The sequence below is a fragment of the Lineus longissimus genome, chromosome 10 (genome assembly GCF_910592395.1).
Source record: "Lineus longissimus chromosome 10, tnLinLong1.2, whole genome shotgun sequence".
Classification (NCBI taxonomy): Eukaryota; Metazoa; Nemertea; class Pilidiophora; order Heteronemertea; family Lineidae; genus Lineus; species Lineus longissimus.
Window position 1 is genome coordinate 6,882,911 of NC_088317.1, and position 13,423 is coordinate 6,896,333.

The 13,423-nt window shown below is 41.4% G+C and overlaps 1 protein-coding gene across 1 annotated transcript; it reads left to right on the forward strand.

The window, feature by feature from the left end:
• Positions 1-6,565: 6,565 nt before the first annotated feature.
• LOC135494627 (thioredoxin-like) lies at positions 6,566-13,012 on the forward strand. The gene is made up of 5 exons (XM_064782764.1): positions 6,566-6,723; positions 7,531-7,635; positions 11,165-11,233; positions 11,765-11,827; positions 12,462-13,012. Exons 1-5 carry the CDS (start codon positions 6,700-6,702, stop codon positions 12,522-12,524), a joined length of 324 nt encoding a protein of 107 aa, XP_064638834.1. The 5' UTR covers positions 6,566-6,699; the 3' UTR covers positions 12,525-13,012.
• Positions 13,013-13,423: the final 411 nt, after the last annotated feature.

Genomic DNA, 13,423 nt, shown 5'->3' on the forward strand with positions numbered 1-13,423 from the left:
TTACAGGTTTAGCTAGTTTATCATTCTTCGAAATGCCATGCAAATTCATGAATTATACAGAACCAAGCATGCTGTTGATGACGTCATGCGTTAGTTCGCATTGCGGGAAATACGGAGTGAGATCGCCACGTGGTAATCTTCACCGGGAATGTTCAGTCACAGGCAATTGTAAATAAGAGCTCAATAATTCCCAAATCGACTGACACCCCCCCCCCCCCCCACCCACACACGCACACACGCACGCTCACCGACAATGAACAAGCCCGTTGGCTTTGAGGGTCGCAACCAGTGAGGCTGATGATGGGTGGCACTACACAGTGCGGAGGGCGGTATCAGGGGGGCGTCAGATTCGCCCCTGCTCGCGCTATGGACAGCGGTATAGTCCAAGTTCCTGCCGAGCCTAAATTGAATCTCACGGCCCCTATATATATATATATATATACATTTCTAGGTTCATAGGAACCCAAGGACGAATTCTTTGGTATTTTCAAGGCATTTCATTCAAAAATAGACCTTCAGGTGGCGCCATCTTTCACACCACACTGAAACTGAAAATCGTAAAAATCTACCAAAAAATCGTCGTCGGGGTACAAAGTTTGAATGCGCCTAAATCAGATAAAAAATGAATGATTTGGGAATGACACTACCATCAGCAAATAGCCAAAGGCAGTCGTTTACTAAAATTGACGCGAAAATTGGGGGTCATCTCGGCTATATTTTTGCTATTTGGCTTCAAATATTCACCTTTGAAATCGCCGCCATTAGACCAATGCAAGTCTCAAGCAACCCCGACCTGGGCAACAGGAAGTTAACACCGCCTCATCACTGTATCCTTGTAAATATTGCGCTGAAAATGTCCTCATTATATCACCAAAGCCTCCTCTGCACAATAAAACCAAGACGCTTGCATTGAGGTAAATAGCATTTCGAGCAGGCCAGGCCCATTCATGTCCATGGAAACCGCCAGAGTTTTAGGTACTATGGCCGAGGAGGAGGATAAAAGGGGTAAAACACGGATAATCCTCACCTAAGCAAAAATCCCATCACGAGGTTGAAACTGGGGAAGGGGAATCCCCAACAATGCAATGCACAGCGTGTTAGTACTTATCACCGAACGAAAAACAATTCATGCTCTAGATTTCTGCACCCAGTCCTGAAGTCGCCTCCTTTTACCGCCGACATCAAGGGCCAGGAAATCCGTCAGACGCACCATCATAAACGGGCGGCCAATAAAATTGCTCGACACAAAGTACCTAATTAAACGACGGCGTGAATTGATAGTGCCAACCTCATAATCAGGTTACCCTTCTAAACAACATGCACTGTGCATTTGGTTCAGGCCAGCATCCCTAGATCCGTTACCCATTGAACACCTGAACTGGGTTGTTCAAAATCACGTTAGTTTTAACGGCGCCGATATCTCTTAACAGGAATATTCTAATGGGATTAACTGAGAGAGATAACGTCCATAAGAATACTTAAGGCGGTAACCGTTAACGGATAACGTCACTTTTGTGCTTTTGAACAACCTGGCCCTGGTCGTCACCTGTGATATCTTTCAGTGCGTGTCTCGCGCGACAACCACGAGTGAGTGTAATATTAGTGTTGTCGCGACGTGGACGCGTGGGAAAGGAATGGAATGCAGACTACCGATGAAGTAACAGCCCTTCTGACGGCCGATCAGGGGGAGCTATCGGTGGTGAAGGATGGATATACATGAACATGTACCCACAACGTCGGTTGATCGGCATGATTTACCGTAGACTACCAAGGCTCATACACGATCACAATACACTGTAGTAAAAAGGAAAATGTCAAAAAGCCTCCAAGATTTCCAATAGAAATACTTCATTCTATTCACTCAACACTATAGACATTGTGAGATTTTAGGATCAATGTCAGATCGACCAGTCCGTGTATAATTCATTAGCTCATTTAGACATGTAGACCTCCTCCACTAAAGTGCAAAACGAAACGGCTACATTGTAGGCTATGCGTTAATAATAAAGGGAGCTAAAAACTTAAAGCTTTTGTATGACGCAATTCCCTGACACTATATTTCTCGCTCAAAGCGCTCCCTCTCCAGTGGCGTGCGATCTTTTGAATAAGTGTGTCTTCAGCTGTGTTTTGAAAATGTCGATGTTTTCTGAGTCCTGAATGATTTTGGAAGCTGGTTCCATAGCCGCAGTCCACTAGCACCGATCGCTGCGGTTTCCAATATTTGTCCTGGTTCGTTTCTCACAGAGGACCGACAGCCTAGATCTTGTTGTTCGCGTTACTTTCTTTGTCATGTTTGTGTGAATCAGTTCTTTTAGATGTAATGGCGCGGAGTGCCTCAAACACTTGAATACCTGCAAGTGGATTTTTTCAGCTCAATCCGTGCAGAGACTGGGAGCCAGTGTAACTTGCGCAGTCTTGGCGCAATGTGGTCGAACTTCTTCTTCCTGCACTCAATTCGAGCCGGCGCAGTGTTTTGTACACGCTGCAGTGGCGCATATGGCATTACATCCTGACGTAATCAGTGGTTTGAAATATACTCTCAAACCCCTGATGAAATCCATGCCTTTCTGTGGGGAGTTAGCGGTAGGAAAAAAGCGCCCAATCAAAGCGTCGCCATGTAATAAAAGCGGACTTCGCTCGAGCAACATACACAATGTCCTTCCCGCGCCAAAATAATTATTAACATCATCAAGTCAAACGTACGGTGGCCCATAGAGGACATGCGTTTATTTTCAATATAATAGAAAAAAATTTTTTACAATGTGTTTTTTTTCTCTCGAATTACAACCGCCGTCGGATTTATTTCTCACCGCCGAAAAAAATATTTCCACCGCCGGGTAAAAAATAATAATTCCCACCAACGCCAAAGAAAATAATATCCACCGCGGTGGAAATTAATATCCACCGCGGTGGAAATAATATCCACCGCGGTGGAAATTAATATCCACCGCGGCGGTGGTGGGAATTATTATTTTTTACCCGGCGGTGGAAATTATTTTTTCGGCGGTGAGAAATAAATCCGACGACGGTTGTAATTCGAGAGAAAAAAATCGCTGTGGAAAAAAAATTCTAATATATTGAAAATAAACGCATGTCCTCTATGGGCCACCGTACAAACGAGAGTTTCTGAGTGGAAGCCTATTGTCAATATGATCTATCCTTGTTAGAATAACTGATCTTCACCAGACTTTTGAACAGGAATTATGAGTAGGTACATTTTAACGCCCGGGGAAAAGTACGGTAAACACAGTATAGGCTCACACCTCACACTTAGTGACCCTTCTGCATGCCAAGTGTCTTGCCCAAGGACCCACACCTCTACCTTCGTGATCCGTCTGCCAGGTGTCTTGCCCTAGGACCCACACCTCACACTTAGTGACCCTTCTGCATGCTAAGTGCCTTACCCAAGGACCCACTCCCCAACTACCAACATTAGCACATGTTCTCAGCTCCCAATTCCCACTCGGATATCATAATGTTGACAGCACACAGGCGGGGGAGAGCGATGACTTTCATTCCAGACTTTCCCAGTCAAATCCATAGTTTTCCAATAACCCCAAGAATTCGGCTCAGTTTGACAGTTGGGTCTGCTATTCGGCCACAATACTGTTACCGATCTGATAGGCCCATACATATATCAATACACCGGTGTGCATATTATATTATAGGACCATACGGCAGGCCTATGCAGTCTATTACATGTATCCGGCCTGTTTGTACACCAACATGTAATCCCCGGAATTGTGAAATACATTGTTATGTAAACTACATATGTATGTGGGGTTGGTTCAAAACCTGGCACTGGCATTGGCACAAGGATGCGTCCCAAAATGGTCTGCAGTTCACTGACAGTCTCTACTAGTGTTTTATGTTAACGATCCAAGGAAATCCCAGGTTTACATTAATAAGCGCGCAGCAGAAAAGCCGAACGCCGAAGGCTTTTCTGCGAAGCGCTACTACGACGTATCCAATGTAAACAATGTTTCTCAAGTCCATGGATTCGTTTCAAATGGCTTAAACTTGACTTAAAATGGCCGCCAGAAGAGATAAACGCGCGAATGAAGCAACTCGACTATTCTGAGCTCCGAGAGAGAACCACACGATTATTCTCACTGTTTTTTAATCAAACTTCAATTTCTGGGGGTTTGCCCCCCGACATATGTGTTTTGATTTTTGATACTTTAGTGATAATATCCAAAAGATGCTTAAAATGGATATAATCCCGAAATAATAAAGCAAAAGACGGGCAGGCGTTCGAGAAAATTTTATTTTGAGATTTCAATAAACCTTTTGAACGAATCCACATGGACCGTGGTGGAATCCGAAGACACCTTAAGGAGGAATGTATGTTGTTATGGGGTACCATTGGTTTTGCAGATCTTCTGGTTTTTTCTAAAGAATAATCAATATTCGCTAGCAGGCTTTTTATGTTCCCAGGTAGTATGAAGAGGGTTCTATGTTCTTCAGGTTCTTTGTTCATCAGTCTGGTGTTCCTCAAGAGTCAAGTGTCTTCAAGTCTCGGCCTGCAAAAACCCTTTCCAACCAATTTTTTATGCATTAACCATTCGGCAACATGTTGGTGGGGGAAAAACCTGATCCCTGACCCCTTGAATTGGTTGCCCAGGTACGACCACAAGCAATTGTCTCAAGGAAGCCACCAGTACGACCTCTTGGGAGTCTTGCCAATATCATGCCAGTGAAAAGGAAGGGTAATGATGGTTGAGGGTTGCAGTTAGGGTACCATCAAAGGAGTACCTCTTCCTCGCTCTGGGTTAAACGTGTCAAAGGACTGCACCATCATGAAGGTTTGGGGGTTCCACTCGAGCGTCCCAGGGTAAGCAGCTCGAAAGGACTTATTGAGAGGCCAATAGGGGGTTTGAGGGGCCTTCCCCCCAATGCACTGGCTAAAACATGTCAGAAGGACGGGGGTTGGGTGGGAGGGGCTCTCCATGGCGACAGTTGCGCGAGTTCAATAGAGCTTGCACTTTACATGCCAGAGTCCCAGAATAGTCTGGACACCTTTCGGGGGGGGGACATTTTCCATTTCTTTGCCGGCTATTATGACGATGGAGTTGAGTTACTGCTAATGCGATACACGGAGAAAAATGTCTATCAAAACAAAAAATTGGCGGAAGGAACTATAGCAGGGTCCCAACCAGGGGGTTTGGGGGGTTTCCCCCCCAACCTAAAGGCGCTGCGCGCTTACTAGGGCACTGCACTGATAATATTATTGGGAAATTCCAGATCTGCTTCAGAGCATCTGATTGGCCAGCTTGACTGCATGTTCTAAATAAAACATTCCCAATATATAGACTAGAAAAGTTAGAATTGTCTCGTGCATTTATAGAATGATGTTATAGAATCTCCAAGTGAACAAAAGTTTAAATTTTGGGAGTTGAATCATATTTACGACACAAAAATAGAACTTCCATAAGGCTCGATATAATTTAGGATGTCTGTCGGACTTAAAATATCCCACGCTGTAAAGGCCAGAGTCCTCTATTAAAACATGTGTACATTACGTGTACATTGTTGTGCATAGGTTTTGGTAAAAAAAGTACTCATTGGACCAATCAATCTGCACAAAATTTTATATGTGTCAAGAAGAACCCTTTGCCAATAGCATAATAAAGTTTTAAAAAATTCCAATACCGATTGCCTGAGAAAAAGAGATTTCCGTACACCATATCCATCAAAACGTCACTGGCGCATTGATATGGCCCTGTCAAAGTACAAGTTCTAAACTGACCAGTGAGACCACATTTTCTTAAATATATTATCAAAAAGCATATTTCCGTGATGGCCTGACTCTGTAGATTAAGAATCAACCACAGATTGAGAATTAATTCCACTTTGGTCCATCCCAGCCATGTATTTACCACAACTTGACATTTTGATAAGCTACTTCCGGTCGTGGATGAATACAGGTCTCTGCCCTAAAATAAACTCCCTATATGCAACACCTGTAAAGCACCTGGGAACAAGGTACCCAATGAAGAATGTGAAAGTAAAATCTCGTTCACCTCTGCAGCAGCCAGCACAGGTATGCCGGTCTACGTACATTCCATGCATGGCACTAAGCTGTGACGTATGAATCAATTGATCAATAATAACAATAAAAACACGAGGTGTACGGGTACGGTGCGACTCATGCCATCTCATGATCTATGGTATAGTCTCTGTAGGCTGCCTATGCCTTGACCTACTTGCTGCATACTGTAGCCTATATGTTAGCATGTAATTAACTGACATGTTGGAATATAAGTTAGAGCAACAGACTAGGAGTGACCAGTATTAGGTGTTGGCTGCAGCCCACTAGCTTAGGTGAGGGTGTATTACATATTTTTTATATATTCTCTTTATATTTTGTTTTTTAAACTTTGAATTTATTCAACTTAATGCTTACCATCAGATTTATGTATTTTTTTAATTATCTCTGTCCCTGAAACACTGTATTAGCATTTTCTGGCAAAAAATATGTCAATGCCAGTGCCAGTACCAGGTATTTAACCAACCCAGGTATGTGAGCTATATGCACGACCCATGTAATAGCTTTTCATAGTCATTACATAGACAATATAAATATTGCATTGAGTGTATCGATCGGTCTACTGCCAGCTCACATAGCGACCAGAGTCGAATAGCCTACTGACGTATATATACCATTGTTGCACATTCCTCGACCCGATCAGAATCAAAATGGTGATTGACCTTGGAACCAAGGTAGGTATCTTTTCCTGTAAAGACCAGTTCATTAATTTGGAACATGAAAAGTTGGAAAAGGACCTTTGAAATGTCAAGTTCTTGCCAAAATGGTGGTGTCGATGGCCAACCCTTAAGGGTTGACCATATAGGTACCATCATTTTGACAAGAATACAAAATCCTAAAGCAATTGGAACTCCTTTAAAGTGAAAATAATGCCAATTTCGAGGGTGGGATTCTGTTCTCGGGAGAACAGAGAACAGACTCCCACCCTTGAAATGGGCATACACTTTGTTTTCAAGGAGTTCTAATAGCTTTAGGATTTCAAGTTCTTGGCAAAATGGTGGTGCCTATGGTCAACCCTTAAGGTGGATGCCTTCTTGGATTTTGCCCCCTCCCCCTGCATATCATAAAGCTATCTACGCCTGTAATATAAACTGTTATAGCTATATGAATTGTTAAGAATTATTTGGCACTCTTACTAATTGAAATACATGTACTACGAGTCGAAAAGTGATGTTCTGGCCAAAGGTAGTTGACCTCAGGAATTAATGTGACCAGATAACATTTACCAAAATATGGCGTTGCACAACATTAGATTATCGTTAGGGTATAGGCCTTACCAAAGCTAAAGAAACAGAGTACATGTACATGTACATTACATGTGTTGCTCTTTGAACTTTGTCAACTAAGGCCGGTCAACTAGGACACCGGCTGCCCGGGGCTGTGATTAATACATTTTATGATGAGTCGTCAGATCAGATCTAGTACATGTCTGAAAATTACTATAACCTGCGTGCTTGGATTGGTTTACATTGTATTTTCAGGCGGACTTTGACAAGGCCCTCATAGAAGCCGCTGACAAGTTGGTGGCAGTTGATTTTACCGCCGTCTGGTGCGGACCATGTAGAATGATTGGCCCAAAGTTTGTGGTATGTTCTTATTACTGTTTCATTGGAGTTGTCAGCCGGATTTGATAATGTTCTGTCAACCGCCGAATATTAGCGGTCGTTTTTGCGAAAAACCTCGATTCGCGAAAATGTAAATCGAATCGCAAAAATATAACGGTGCGAAAATTTGGCGGTGTACAGTATGTACATATATGGGAACAGCCATTTCTTGCGGAAATCCATTTCACTTAGTTATCAAAGAAAGACTGTATTGGTCGCATACATGTACACGTGTTGTTTTGTTCGTTGTGCCTCAAACGCACATTTAGGTTTGTCTTGGCTCTGAATCACTGAGTACAAGAGCATCATAAGAAGATCGCGCTTCTACAGGAAGAACATTCCAATTGCGTATTTAGACCATATCCACAACTCCGTGGATATGGTCTATTGTTTTTACTGAGCCGATCGCCAGGACCCGAGGGATGTGGTTTTCGACACGTATCTCCGAAACTGCCGCACGGAACGACCTGAAATTTGGTTAGGTTACGTTTCATAACCTGCTATCGAACAACGTGTACTTTATTTTTGCAGCCGTTGCTTACTTTTTTAGTTTTCGGGTGATTTTTGATGAAAATCGCCGGTTCTGAACCGTTCCGGTAATAGCACTGCCTCCCGCGTTTTTACCGATTAGGCAAGTTGCTCAACGTTGATCTGTCCCGCCATGAACAGGTGGGAGGATACCCGCTACATGGAAGAGCCAACAGACATTTCGTCTACGCATTCTAGACTGGGTGAGTGTGATTTTTTCGTGATTGTAATCGCCCTCAAATTTATGTTGAAACACTGCATCAGACAAAATTAACTCATCAGAGGTCAAGAAAAGGATCTTAAGAATATATATTCGCTGTTAGTTTGGGTGATTATAGGGAGCACGTCCATCTTTTGAGGCAAACTTGTCATCCGAAAGTTTCCAGATCCCCGCAATGGCGGATATACATTCATCAAAAAAATTACGAATTCGGGCAAGTTTCATCAAACTGTGCGCCTGAAACACCTAAGAATGTCTCAAAATCACCCAGACTCTACACATGAGATATACCTTCACTGAAAATAATTGCTAAAACCTCGCTTAACGTGTCGCGAGTGCTGAAAGCAACAGTTTTGGAGATCGTTTTTCTGTACATCCTGCTCACTCCTGTAGAAATATACAGTAAAGCACGTATACACGTGCAGTGTAAATGGACACACGAATGTACACACCTTCTGAAAATATTGTCAGCAAAGGTGATAAGTGTTTGTTCTGAATTATGACAATGAAATTCATAGACTATTAGCAGGTAGTCAGTGTCTGTTGGTCTGAATAATGAATGATAAAACTTCTGGTGAAGTTAAAATATTTCCTCGCTCTGTTTTACAGCCTGACGCAGTGACAGGGATGATCAGCATCTGTTCTGTTCTGCGACCGCATCAGTCACGGATATAGGAGCCTTGACCACGAGGAGCTGATGAGGCAAAGTCGTATAACCGTCTTAACCTTGACATCGGTGCAGTGCTGAATTTGCCGTCCGAAGACAAACCAGTATAATATTCCAGCCGTATTTCGTTCTTTTCACTGTAATACTTTTACTTCAAAAAGACTGAATAAATAAACCTACTGTGGCAGTTAGTTTAAAAAGATATTATTGCATTTTACGTTTTTACTCTTAGTGCTGATCGGTCATACCCCTTGGGCCTGGCCGTAACCGTCCTTGCATACTGGTTGTCTCGATGCCGTATGCTATGACCATGTATATATCTACTGGACTGGTTTGTTGTACCATGTTGAAGGAATTTTATGTAGAGATCAAGACACTTCCCTCACATCACAATCTACACCTCAAAAGAATGGTTGTAAAAATCCTTGCCATGATTCCCGTTGCCCCTATGTTGTGACCATGCATGCATCAATGGCCTGGGATGTTGCAACCTACACTTCAAAGGAATGCGAAGTCTAAATCACATTTATTTTTTGTCCCCAGGTTGTGACTTTCCTAACAGCAATTGCAGACCATATCCCTGGTGATAGTGTTTTGTCATCTTAAAAATGAGCACCAGGACAAAGCACCAAAAACCTGCCACTTAAGATCAGATCAGAAGTTACCTACGTGGTGCCAGTACCCACAAGTGCATGATTGACACCTAGATCATTTGAAGAAAAAATTGGCAGCAGAACCATGTGTGCATGGAGGGAGGTATTATAATATAAATAATGTGGAGACGCAATGTATTATTGGTCGTCCCAACATTGGGAGCTTTCATCCCCACCAGCCATATCAGATGGCCAACTGGTTTCCCTCACTCGACCAGAAAACTCATCAAAAGATACGAAAGATGTTGAGATTCAGATTACATTTGCTTGTTGTCTGCTGGATTCTGACCATCCATATGCTGAGTTGTTGCAGTCCCAGAACCATCGCTAATTCTAGTATTTATGATGCACCTACTGTCACAACCTAATTCAGCTGGTTATTCAGGGTTATTTGCCTCTGATTTATCTGGTTATATCCTGGTGCAAACCTAATTTCTCAACATGACAAAATACTTTCACCAGGGATATGGTCTGCAATTTGCTGTTAGGCGAATTGCCCAATACTAGTTCTTTGTTGCGTATAGGGTGGACAAGTGCACATTATCGCCACTGGGATATAGCCGATTGAAAAAATACTATGTAGCTGATTGAAAAAAATACGCGATTTGCGTTGAAATACCCTGCGTAATATGATCATTGGAATCCGCCTTTGCTGGGAGACTGGTACGATGTCAGCAGTTCGACTTCAGCGGCCTACTACACTCGGAGCTTCTGAAAAATCATTCAATTTTTTTCGGCCACACAAATAGGGCCTATATATGCAACCCGTAGAGGTTTTTTAAAATGTAAAAATGACCCAAATGGTTTTTGAGATGGTGAAAACCCTCTGAGTGTTATTCACTTCGCTGACAAATCCCTTCGTGTTGGCCAAAAAAATGTTAAAACTTTCCCAAAAGCTGAAAAATATGTTTTTCTTTATGTTTTTGTCACGTGGACCTGTTTTAAATTGATGACTAAATAATGAAGACAATAAAGTTTTTCATTGTAATCATAGTGTTCATTGATAACAACATTTGTGACAACCCTGCGTAAACCGCATTAAAATTGGTCTCGTATCTCTATTTTAGAAGTTATCATTAGTCATAGGCACTTTTAGGGAAGTTGAGATCAGGGACTTATATCCTTATACATTATGGACAGAAATATACACAAAATTCGTCCTCTTTCTACAGAGTTTTATCCTTATACGCATAAGGATCCTTGATAAGTCGCTGTTCTCAACCTCCCTAATATCAAGTATGCATTAAAAGATATCATTATGAACTAGGCTTATACTTTATGCTGGTAACCCGTGCTAATTAGGTGCAGTATACAGTAGAACCATAGCTTCCTCATTCTTTGCCCCTTTTTAATTTATTTTACTAATCGTGGATGGATAGGTGACTAATTCCTGCATTAATGAAAGCCATACCGATATCATAATTTATTTCCTTTCACTCATAGGCATTCGCAGAGTCAGGAGACTACCCTAATGTTGTCTTCTATAAAGTTGACGTTGATAAAAATTCGGAGGTATGTATATAAAACGGCCGTTTTGACACTGCGATGTTAGTGCCGATGTAACGTGTGTTTTTTTGTTATAACGTTATACATACTCAAATGTCAATGTATTCAAGCATTGGTGTCATTAAAACATAATAGCGCCTGATACTGAGTTATCAGAAAAGCTTAACATCAAAGGTTATCACCGATTACTTTAGGAAATATCCAAACTAACAGGATGTGCAAATTCTTTTTCTGTTGAGAATATCTGTGTACTCGAATACACGTATCATCCTCATTAGATAAATTTAACACGTACTCGAGTATCTCCGTTTTGCAAAAATTGTAAACTCGCATAATGATTATCTTCGGTTGCTTTTATTCAAACACATCGTTTTACACATACATAAATAATCATCTTTGTTCGACACATCCTACATAATATCTAATATCACTTTGGTTAAATGATCCGCACAAAATGTGTGTGTTTGTTTTTCACACGTCACATACCAATCTCATCTGCGTCTGTACACATACTCAGATATCATTTTTGTTTTGTAGACTGCTGAGTCTGAGGAGGTATCAGCCATGCCTACATTTAAGTTCTACAAGAACGGAAAAAAGGTGAGTACGTTAGCCCCCCCCCCCCCCGATTCCCTTTGTCGTTGGCCCATCAGTTCATCAGTTTGAAAATACTTACAAAAGGACCACGTGAAAATCATATTTGAACTCTCTCTTTTTGACGAAGTTGGGCGCTGTGAAGAACTTAGTTAAACTCTCTAAAGCTTCTTTGCCAACACTGTCTTTGCAAAGGATTTCAATGAGTCTCCATATACTCACTATCACATTTAATTGATCATTTGAGATCTTCTAGAATATTCATGCTTTGATCCCAAACTTTGGAATAGAATTCTTACATGTTACAATAACAGGGGTGGTTGTTTCATTTCCGAAACAAAAAGCCCATCTTGGGGTACTTTTTTTGGAAAAACATGATACCGGTACTCGTATTTCGGCCTGTTTTTTGTCAGGCTTGTCGCAACAACTTTCCAATCAGTATATACATGTACATGTACATGTAAATGGGTTAGCTATGACTTATAAAATCGACGTCCGACCAATAATTTCAGAACTCTTCTGTCAATCAATAGGTTCCCCTTGGACGGTCGTGGCGTATCTGTCCCAAAGGACAAGTGCTGACTGGACATTCGTCTGACTGTTCTAGAGTACTTAACATCTTTATTGTCTTTTCTTTCAGGTCGATGAATTAGTTGGTGCAAGCGAACCGGGGCTCAAGGCTATTCTGGACAAACACAAATAAACTTTATCACTATACAAAAATGTGTAACCGAGTTAGATTAAGTGAAATTGATTATAGGCCTACTTATTGCCAGTTACCACCCTATTTTCCTTATCAGACTACCGGTGTATATCAATTATAAGGCAGTAATCATGTCAGAAGAGTGGGAAACAGCTTACGCCGACTCGAACCAAAAAAGAACATTTTTCCTAAACAAAAGAATCAGGAAATATAACAGAGAATCGGAAAATGGAACAATTAGGCACTTTCTGCTAATTCATCCAATAACAATAGTAATGAATGCAATGTTTGCCATTGTTCTTCTATCAAAAAGCTCGGCTTTTAAGAGAGCTGCTAATTTTTTTAACCCATGAATGAAATCATTTTGATGATAATTCTTTTTAACTTTACATCTAGGTTATACTGAATCACTTTGGGCTTTTTACTCATCCCACGAAGATTCTTCTTCCCATGTACATCGTAGAACAAATAAACAGTTCTAACCACAACGCTTCCTTCTTTATATCTGTTGGGACAAAAATCCAGAACGGTCTGACCCAATTTGTGCGAACCGCACTGAATTGCCACCTTACGTTGTACATGTGTACATGTACTCTGGTCTTGTCAAAATTATATATCGGGTGGCCAAAAGAAAAGCAACTAAATTCACACGTGCTTGAAAGATATCACACAGAAAATGTGGTCAGCTTTAATGACTATCAATGGTTTAAGTAATTGATACCGAACTGTCGGTATTGGTTGTCTCACCAAAACTGCGAGGGTGGACCTAAAATGTAGACCAAAACCGAGGGGTAGCCGAGGTTTTGGCCACCAATTCAGCTCAATTTCTATTCCAAAACATCTCGAATTAGATAACGAAAAATGTGGTTTTAAATGCTTTTTGACTGCTTCCATATTTT